General features: G+C 45.9%; 1 protein-coding gene across 1 annotated transcript in view; it reads right to left on the minus strand.

Annotated features, from left to right (window-relative positions):
• Positions 1 to 4,776, minus strand: part of SYN2 (synapsin II) — a 49,118-nt gene extending 44,342 nt beyond the window's left edge. The window contains exons 1-3 of the mRNA XM_010862518.1: positions 4,651 to 4,776; positions 3,293 to 3,384; positions 768 to 924 (exon numbers count right to left, since the gene is read on the minus strand). Coding sequence (XP_010860820.1) covers positions 768 to 924; positions 3,293 to 3,384; positions 4,651 to 4,776 — 375 coding nt within the window. The remainder of the gene's footprint in view (positions 1 to 767; positions 925 to 3,292; positions 3,385 to 4,650) is intronic.
• Between the last annotated feature and the right edge of the window lie 6,046 nt (positions 4,777 to 10,822).

Raw genomic sequence — 10,822 nt, forward strand, 5'->3', positions numbered from 1 at the left:
AGACCAGCTTCTTCCTCACATGGTAACCCAGCTTATGCCAGGGATGGTGTGAGAGAAATCCTGGCTCTGAAACTTTGGTGAGTTACTGAATCCTCTCTGGGTCTCATTTCTCTGTAAAAAGTGGTAATAATGATAATAACACCTTCCTTGTAAAGCTATTATGAGGATTAAATGAAGTTCATGTAGGAAAATCTCTGAAGCTGGCATCACATCATAAGTGGTCTTATACTCCTTACCTTCCTTCTGAAAATGGTCACGTTTCTGCCATGAAGGAATGAGAGCTGATTATCTCAGAGGGCACTTCCAGAGCATAAAAGCGTCTGATTTGGTATGTGTGTGGATGAATCTCATTTTAAGTTTGCTGAGACACTTGGTAGGACTCTGACACTGACATCCCTCTGAAGTGCACCATCCCCTTGGTCCCCACTGGCCTCAGGCCTTTCCAATGGTTAAATCTTTCGGAGGCAAGAAGTAGGTGTTTTTATTGCTGTATCTGATGGCTGCAGACCTGGAAGGGCTCCTTCACAGAATCTTTGTGTGACTCTGCTGTGAGGCCAAAGGTCCTTTCTGCAGCAGAGGCAGCCCAGCCAGTGACAACAAAGTCCTACTGTGAGAGCCTGCTCCACCCCGTGCCCCAGCTGAAGCTCCTCCCACATCTTCTCAGCTGGCCCCTCATGGTGTCTGGATCAACAGAGGTCCTTCTAGGGACCCGGAGACAGAGGATCAGGATGCTGCCCTTTTACCTGAGGGAAGAGGGACTCACTCACCACCCACGGCTTGTCACAGAAGTTGTAAATGGACTCCAGAGAGTTGATGCTGGGGAGGCCTGCGTACTGCATGCCAATGATCAGGTGGCGGAAGTCCTCATTCTCTGCCATACCGAACGCATGCTGCCGGATGAGCACAAAGTCTGGCCGGAAGGACCTGGAAAGAATGCAGAAGCAAGTCTGCCACCAACCAGCACCTCAGGTCACGTATCCTCTTGTCTCCCATCTCCAAAGCCCAAGACAGGGAAGGGGTTCCCTGAGCCAAGACCCTCATTTTGTCATGACTGTTTTCTTATGGACTAGGAAATGCTGTTTTATGTCGGCACTCCTCAAAGGAGATTTGAAAAGATTTCTGAAATTCCTTTCCTCTGGAAAAGACCCTGATGCTGAGAAAGATTGAGGGTGGGAGGAGGAGAGGGTGACAGAGGATGAAATGGTTGGATGCCATCACTGACTCAAAGGACATGAGTTTGAGCAAACTCCGGGAAATGGTGAAGGACAGGTGAGCATGGCATGCTGCAGTCCATGGGGTCACTAAGAGTCGGACATGACTTAGCAACTGGACAATTCCTCTAGGTTAAGCACTGACTTTTTCTAAGGTGCAGAAGCCCTCAGGGAGCGGGGAAGAAACACATTTAGACTGCCACACCTTAAGTCAACAACAATTTTCCGTGTCCCTGTGGATGAGAGTGGAAGCTCCTGTGGCTCTGGAGTTGGCATCCCGAGGGGGTCCCAGCAGACTCTGAAGATACCACACTTGGCTGACTTCACTGCCCTGCCCCAAAGATCCCTGACCTCAGCATCCTGCTCTGACTCCTCAAGCTGCTCTTTAAAGATGCCATGCCCTCAGCAACTCCCCAGGTGAGCCAGGGTCCAGGCTGGCTGAGAACAGATGCCAGACACCCCAGTTTTATTCCTCCAAAGCAGATTTAGGGAGGGGCACGAATGTTTCCACAGAGCTGAGGTTGAGCAACTGGCTACAGGAAGCTGAGAGTACAGTGTGTTCCCAGGCACAGGAAGGCTCCCTGTGTTTCACCTCCAGACAGCAGAGGTCCACAGGATCAGGGCCCCGACTTCATGCCCTGACTCCTGAGGAACCTCACCTTCCCAGACAGTCGGTTCTGTGGCAGCATCTCCCCTCAAGGTTCCAGGCTTTGGCCATTTCACACACGTGCAGTGACAGACCTGGTTCTCTGCCCTGGGACCCACCCAATTCCTGCCTACTGCTCCAGCCCCACCTGGGCTCAGAGATCAGTCTTTCAAAGTAGAGGTGGGAGGACCCCTCCTCAGTCACTCAGGAGAGTGAGCATCAAGTCAGATGGCATGTGTGCCAACCTCCTTGTGCCCGAGTTCTGGGAAACTGGCTCCGTCTATATGCCTGAGACCAAACCTTATATCCCGGTTACTGAAACTGAGCTCCAGGCTTGCAGTAAGTGTCGGGTCCCCACACTGGTGATGGGAAAGGCCTGCCTTGATTTTGCCAGATCCGTCCCAGCACGCTGATACGGGCCCTCTTGTTGCCACCCATTTGTGTCATGGATCCCTATGACCTACTCTACTTGCAGCTGGGGGAGCCCATCATTGTCTCTAGAAGAAGCTTCCTGAGTGCTCCCCAACCGTGGGTGGGCAGCTCTTTTCTGTCCTCCTCAGTCTCCAGGATGGATGAGCTCACACTCCCTGACATTTGGCTCCAGACACCTGAGTTCTGCCTTCCCTGTCACAGACCAGGTCTGGTTGGATGCTGGTGGCCTCGGGGTCAGGGCAGTGCAGGTTGAAAAAGGGAAAAGGGTGAAGTGAGGACTCTTTCTGGAGCAAGACCCTAATGCCTGGAACCCTGAGGCCACGCTGAGTCCTGGGAAAGAATAACAATGTGGAAACCATGCTCCCTCATCTGGAATCTTCATCACCTCCCACACAGAATTGTTGTATTACAATTGATGACGTCTACACGTCACCTAGCACCTCACCTGCAGCGTAAGTGCTTTGTAATTACAAATTTTCTTCCACTCACAGTCAATATCCCTCTGACCCAGGCTTTCCTATCAAGACTTAGGAGTTCCCAGAAATTTGGAATATAGCAGAACACTGGGAAGGGCGTTAAGAGAATTCACATAGTACACAGGGCTCTGCTGCCAACTCACTGAGTGAATGGAAGCAAATCCATGTAAAATGGGAGGCTGGACCAGAGCAGAGATTTTTAAACTCCCCCCCGGGCCCTTTTCTTTTAAAGCAATGGAACCATGTTTTCCAGGGGAAATACACTGAGAGATGAAAGTCCAGAGCTGCACTGGCTAAAGTGGGGCTGGAGTCCTCCAACACCTCTGACGGGAACCATCCAGTGACTGCAAAGTGAGCTCTGCGTCCACGGAGCTTCCTTTACCATGGAACTAAGACATCTCTAAGGGCCAGAGCCAGCGTTCTCTGCTCCTTCCACCACCGCCACACAGCACATCATCAAGGTCGGTACACTACACACGGCACGCCCGAGACGGTGGCAGTGACCCCGAAGACAGAAAGGACCTTACCGGACCACCTTTGTGCCATTCCGGAGCACCTGCATATCCACGGCGTAGGTACCATCCGCATGGGCCACCAGGTTGAGCTCTGAAAATTCTGCCTGGAAAATAACAGGAGGGGATTAAGAGCGTGGATTTCACCTTATGTGTTTCTTACTATGATAGAACATAACTAAATAAAATTAGCAGTAGGGGAGTGAGCCCTACAGTCCTGACTCTGAGAGCGCCCCCCCATAAAGCAGCAGCAGCAGTATCTTTTCCACCAAACATGTATTTACAGTTTGCAAAGCATTTTCCCAAACTGATCCCATCTACTCTCATAGCCATTCTATGAGGCAGGAGGGACAGAAATATTATCCTTATTTACCAAAGGAGCAGTTAAGTGACTTTTCTGGACAAACAAAGCTTACTGTTGGCCGAGACAGGAGCAAAACTCAGGGCTTCCGACTCCCCACCCAGCATCTTTTGTGCTGCCTCTCTGCAGAGCAGGAATGCAAACTGAGGCAAATATGCCCTTTCTCAGTCTCAACACAAAAGCACCAAGTTTTCATTTAGGAAATCGGGTTTCGGTACTGCTCTGGCTCAATGAGATGCATAAGATGTTCAGGCAAGTTACTTATTCTCTCTGGGTGGACAGTTTCTCCCATCAATAAGATGGAAATAATTTTTATCAACCTTGCCTAACAAGTTATTTTAAGAACTGAACGCAGCAATGGATAGAAAGAGTAAATCTGTAAATCCCAGTACACTGTGTAAGGAATGATGAGTAGCTTCTATCGTTACAAAGAAAATACATGTTCTGTGTAAACTGGACATCCCCCCTCCCGCTGACTCAAATGGACCTAATCCCTACTTATCATGAAGCAAAGGGAAGATAAAAAAATGAGCCTTTCAGGACTTCACTGCATTAAACCAGGAGGTGCTCTTTGTTCAGTTCTCTCTGAAGTGCAGCCTTGGGCACAGAGGAGGCCTCACTGGAGGCTGCACACCTGAGTGGCAGACATGTATCTACCAAGCAAGGCCTTGCCACCACAGTGGAGGTATGGCCGTGTCCTCAGAAGACGCTCCTCTACAGTGTTCCTCAGCCCGAGGACCTTGCACCCCCAGAGGCCCTAAGAGCTACACTGCTTGCCTCCCTAGAGACCCCAGAGCCATGAAGAGAAGTCAGGGGAGTTGAAAGATGCAGGATTCAAGACCGGGTCTCATAGAGAGAGAAATCCTGGAAAGGGTAGGGGGAGGAGGTAGAGAGCCTAGAAGCTAGTGATAGACCCTGATCTTTCCACTTGGCAGCACCAGATGGTTCACTCCAGAGTGTCAAGTGGGCCCCACGATGATGCAGATGCAATCCTGGGCTCCAGGGTGGTTACCTGTTCCACTTTGATATCATAATCTCCAAGGATTTTTTTGCCCCGAAAGCACTTGGCCCTGGAAAAAAAGGAAAACAAACAAACAAACAAACCCACGCCTATTAGTTTTGTACAGGTGTTTGTCATCAGAAATTCACTTTCACAAAGATGAGGAGGCCCACGGCACACAGAATCCCAGAATGAGAGTCAAGAGACTTGGGTCAGTGTTAGACCTTAGTCTGCTACCGGATCACCATGAGAGAGCCTCCAGGCAAACCATGGCCTTTCCTTTCTAAAATAAACCAAAAGGCCTCTCACTCTCAGGCTGTCCGCTTCTATGAAAACAGTTGCTGTCATGTTTTGGCTACAAGTGAAGTCCAGGAGTAGGATTTCCCTGGTGAGACTCCTGGTACAAACCAGGTCAGTTTATGCCTCACTGTAGTCTCCTTATCTTTTTCCCCATCCTGCGTTTCACTCTGGTTTTCTAGTTGGTTTCTACCCTTGGAATTTTAGTTTCTGAAGAAACTAAAACTATTTTACCCCTTCATACCCATACTTCCAGAAAGGATTTGAGGTAATTGATAATTTAAAAAGCAAATATAACCAATAAAACAAGGAGGAAAGGACAGTCAATGAATGAAGCAGAGTTAATTATACCAGAAAAATAGTGTGGGGGCGGGGGGGGGGGGGCGGAGAGGCTTCGGAAAAGTACTGTAATTGAACACAAAACCTCTCCTGTGTTTCTGAACAGTCAAGGGGATGAGTCAAGCCTAGATAAACCGTACTTATTGTCTTCCCATTTTGTCACAAGCCAGAGGAAGCTCACAGTCCAGCTGCTGGTAAGAGGACTGAGTTTGTGCTTGTATTTATAGCCAGTGCTACTCTGCCCTTCACCTACCCTTCCTCTCATGAGAGTTTCTTATCTGCCTTTTTAGGCTGCTTCTCCATCTGTCAAAAGGGCCTTTCCACCCCGTACCTAGGTTGGCCTTGCTTTCCCAGTGCTTGAAATTTCAAATCAGCACGTCTCACTGGAGGTTTTCTTAAGTCCCTCTCCGAAACAAAGGGCTAAACTAACATTTACTAGGAATCATATTCTAGGAATTATATGTTAGTTGCTTTCAAGAACATCTCATTTAACTCTCATAACTACTTTTGAGATGGGAAGAAGGGCATTCATTTTTGAGATGAGGAAACAGAGACTCAGAGGAAAAACTGGCGTATTCAAGGTCATACAGCAAGTGAGTGACAGAAGCAATAATCACGCGCTAGTCTGAACCCAGAGTTGTCGGCCCTGCACAGCACTATCTCCCTCTGCTCGTTCATTCTTGCCATCTTCATTCCCACCATTACGAAAACTGACTTGACGTGTATGCTGCGTCACAAGTTTCTTGTCCCATTTTCCTTCTTCCACTGAGAAAGCGCGTGAAGTTGTGAGCGCTAGTTCCATTTCAAATACTTCCCGCCCCAGTTCCTGTGAACTGCCCAGGATGGGGCCAGGCTATTTCCTTTCCTCTCTGGTCCTGGAACAGTCTGTTCCAGGAAGTTGTCATTTGTCCTGTCCAAGTCCCTGGCTACCCTCAAATTGCTCCTCAGAGGCACTCAGCCATCCTAGAACTGGATCACCGAAGTTCATCTCCGTACCTCTGCCCCAGTTCCTTACTGTGCTTCATCAGCTTGCTTCCAGAGCCCCGCTCAACATTCATAGCTCAGCAAGCCCCTCAGGCAAAGGACATGTAGCACATCTTATTTGTGGGTTTAAGTAATAGTCTACGCACTGCTCTATCACTGCTCTGGGGATCTTGTGGACTCTGTAGGTCTTTGTCCACGACTCTAAACAGAAGTAACTGGAATAAAAAATGATCCCATGAGGGTCCTCGCTTGTGTTGGTGAGCTGTTTCTACCTTGCTACCAGCAATGTTTTCCTGATGCTTCCTCCCAGCTTCCCATCTCTAAATACCTGCCACCCCAGTCTTAACCAGTGGTGGAAGAATGGTCTCAGAACTGCTCGTCTCAGAACTGCTTATTTCAGTTTAACAGTAAAAGACTGGTTAATGATAACAATGCATCGTAAACCCTTCAGCAGGAAAGGAGAATAAATGTTTTGCGGACCATTTGTTTTGTGTGTGGCAGTTTTTAGTTTTTAAAAATCAGTACTATTTAATGGAAACAACTTGAAAAAAAATCTATCACAGAATTTGAGATCCAATTAAAAAAAAGTTTAATGAGAAAAGAGGTCTCCTTCTGTGAGGTATGTCCCAGAGGCATAGACAATAACCTCTCATTTGGTACGACGTCTTGCATTTTCAAAGCACATCTCTTGCCTTATATGTTCCTTACAACTCTGTGAAGTGGCCAGGATAGACTGTGCTGTCCATTTGACTAATGGGGAAAGAAAGCCAGAGCAGCTAAATAATATGCTCGAAATCACAGAGAAGTTCACAGGAGCTAAGCCTAACACTAGTAGTTTATATCTAGGTACTTAGATGCTGCCAAGTTTTTAAATTCACTCATTTATTTTGTGGGTTTTGAACATTGATATTGAAGGTATAATTATAGATTCTGGCTGTGTTTATCTGCCACTTCCTGCACCTGCCCGTTGACCAAGTTGGCTAATGACCCTGTTTTCATGCCTTCTCCCCACCCCCACCTCTCCAATTATCTTAATGTCTTTTCCTGAAGGTAATTTGCCCTGTTGGAAATCTCAGTTTGTGTTTCCTGGCTCCAGGTCACTGACCTCTCTTGGCTGTGCCACGTCCTACAGAACAGAAGCCAAGGTGGCAGGCAATGGAGCAGGCTTTGGTGGCAGCCAAGGTGGCAGGCAACAGAGCCTTCTTGAGGATGAGCACATTCTCCCAGGTGTCTTTGTGGAAAATTTTTTGTAATTTACAAACAAGTGACAGAATTACTTCCTGATCCTAAGAGAGCACTGTTAGGAAGCAGTGGGCTAGGATCCAGAGGGCTCTGGATCACAGGGCCTAGAATCACAGTTCAGGTGGGAATCCTAGCTGTGCACTTTTTTGGTTCTGTGACTTCTGGCAAGTGGCTTAAATGAGAAAAAAAAAAAAAAGTATGTCAGATGGCTAAACCAAAAACTCTATTTTCAAAAGAACTTAAAAGTATAAGATGAAAAACACATTTTCCCCCTCCCATTCCTCTTATCCATACCCCTCATTACCCCTTGCAAGTATATCCTTCCAGTGTGGGGAAAATGTATGCATATATTTGCCTTCATGTATGCTTCGAACATACACATGGCATCATGCTATATACATTCTTCTTTCTTGCCCCATAATTTTTTTATTGCATTTAAAAATATATCAGTCCTTTGGGGTAGCATATATATTTTAAAATACTAATTCTTCCAAGCAATGAATGTGGGATATCTTTTCATTTACTACCTTATAATAACTTTGTATAGAGTATAATTGAAGAAAATACTGAATTAATATGTTGTATGCATGAAACTAATATTGCAAGTCAGTTCTACTTCAATTAAAAAAAAAACAACAAATCTTAGTGATATGCTTTTAGCACATATTGATAAGACTTCTTTCTTTGTAATAGTTCAATTCCATTTCCAGTGTTTGGACTGTTTTTGCTATTACAAACAGAGCTACAATGGCTGACAATTAAAACTATACTCATAAGATTATTTTTTCCAGCTTTACTAAGGAATCATTGACAAATAAAATTGTACTATTTTCAGTGTTCACCGTGATGACTTGATATATGTATGCTTTGTGAAATGGGATAACCACAATCGGGTTAACTGCCACACCCATCACCTCACATTATCACCCTGTGTGTGTGTGTGTGTGTGTGTGTGTGTCCGTGAGCGTGCACTGAGAACACTTCAGATCTACTCTCTTAGCAAATTTCAAGTATATGATACAGTATTGGTAACTGCAGTCACCCCATTGTACATTAGAAGGATAATTTACTGCAGAAGTGCTGGTGCAGGGAATAGACAGAAATTCTACTGATGTCAGCACACTGCCTCCCACCCAAGAAAAAGATTATACCACACTCCACAGTGTTTGAGCATCTGGGAAAGTTACTTCACCTCCCTTAATTACTCCCCTCAGTCCCTTGCTTAAGTTGGGCAAAGAGAAAGGTCTCAGTAAGGACTTTCTGACTGCCAGTCTTGTCAAATCAATCCAGTTCACTCCCTCATGCTCAATCTAAACAGAAACCAAGATGTACATCCTTGAAGCACAGACTAAAAATATCTATGGTGCCTGGGTTGTCAATTTCCCCCTATTGTCACATTTTCTTAACAAGCCTACCAGCTGAGGATCTATGTGAGTTTAATGGCCTGCAGCTTCCTTGAGGGACGAGGCAATGAACCATCTCCCCTCACTGCTAAAATGAGTAGAGGCTTCTAGATTTAACTCTTCTTACTCAAGGCATAGAACACACTCAGGAATTCCCATTCACCAGCCAACTAGGGCTCATAAGGCTGAGGAGACCTCATCAGAGATGATTCCGCTAAGGCCACCTCAAAACTTGGCCCAACTTTGGCAAGCCCGGCTTAAATACTCCCTCTTTGGGCATGGGAAAATGGAGAAAGGTCTAGAAACAGGAGTTGAGTTCAGGCCTATTTCTACCACTTCTCAGCTGTGTGACTTTGGGCAAGTAACAGCCTTTCTGAGCCTCAGATTTGTCAAGTATAAAATAGGGCTAATAATGATTTTCATAATGATAGTAAACATTCACTACATACTAACCACTATTCTAAGAAGCCCCAAATATTCTATGTATTTTACCTCATTTAATAATACCAGGCTGTTGTGAAGATTTAATGAAGCCAGATAAAAATAAATGACATGAAAGTGTTTTGGAAACTCTGAAATATTATGCAAATATAAAGTTGTTGTTGTTCAGTCACTCTGTCGTGGCCGACTCTTTGAGACCTCACGGACTGCAACAAGCCAGGCTTCCCTGTCCTTCACTATCTCCTAGAGTTTGCTCAAACTCATGTCCATTGAGTTGATCATGCTATCCAACCATCTCATCCTCTGTTGACCCCTTTTCCTCCTGCCCTCAATCTTTCCCAACATCAAGGTCTTTTCCAATGAGTCGGCTCTTCACATCAGTTGGCCAAAGTATTGGAGCTTCAGCTTCAGCATCAGTACTTCCAGTGAATATTCAGGGTTGATTTCTTTTAGGATTGACTATTGGCAAAATGCAACAAACATTCACATACCAGGGATTATTGCTGTCTCACCACAGCCAACAGGATTCTTTCTCTTCTGAACTTTTGTCTCATTTATCATCTACTCATGATATTTGGCTCATGGCCTCATCATCTGATATTACCTTTCAAACTCAGTTATCTAATAACCTGTGTCATCACTCCCCAACTCCAGCCTCAGACCACTAGATTATAGAGCAATACTTCAAAGCAAGGAATATGAATACAAACCTGGATTTTTCATCATCTTGGATTTTAAATATTGATTATGTTCTTCTGTCATATTATGTGCTCTGAGTTAAGGCCTGTACAAATAGAATCGTCCTATCTATAGATTTCCAACTCCTTCCAACTCCTCCTTATTCACAATCAGGGCTTGTTTCTTCACTGGAGATGTTAGGAGTGATGGTGTTGGCTGGAGAGATGTAGAAAGCCAGAAGAGGCCGCCTCAGGACTGAGTGGACTGTGTCTCTACAGGTCCAGCCGTTTCCTCCTTTCTTCTCGCATGTGCACATCCCAGGGTGTCATGTTCTTTCTTCCCTCTTCTTCCCCACATGAAAATCTGTTCTCAGTTTCCATCCACACTGGAACTAAAGGATCTAAAAACAGTCTGGAGTGTAAATCCCCCCAGGGTGCCTAAAGTTCTTACAGGGATCAAAACTTCAAGCTAGAAGATGAGAGCACTAATGAAGTACCCAGGGCTTCCCAGGTGGCTCAGTGGTAAAGAATCTGCCTGTCATTGCAGGGGATACGGGTTCGATCTCTGGGTCAGGAAGATCCCCGGAGAAGGAAATGGCAACCCACTCCAGTGTTCTTGCCTGGAATATCCCTGGACAGAGGAGCCAGGTGCGCTACAGTCCATGGGGTCACAAAAGAGCAGGACAGGACTGAGTGACTAAAACAAACAGTGTGCCCAGTAGCGCCTGGCACTGATCTGGACATTTAACTCTAACAAGACGCTTAGTTTCTGGCTCTTACTGTCTCTAACTCGGGCCCGAT

This window comes from Bison bison, unplaced genomic scaffold (genome assembly GCF_000754665.1).
Source record: "Bison bison bison isolate TAMUID 2011002044 unplaced genomic scaffold, Bison_UMD1.0 scf7180017864482, whole genome shotgun sequence".
Lineage (NCBI taxonomy): Eukaryota > Metazoa > Chordata > Mammalia > Artiodactyla > Bovidae > Bison > Bison bison.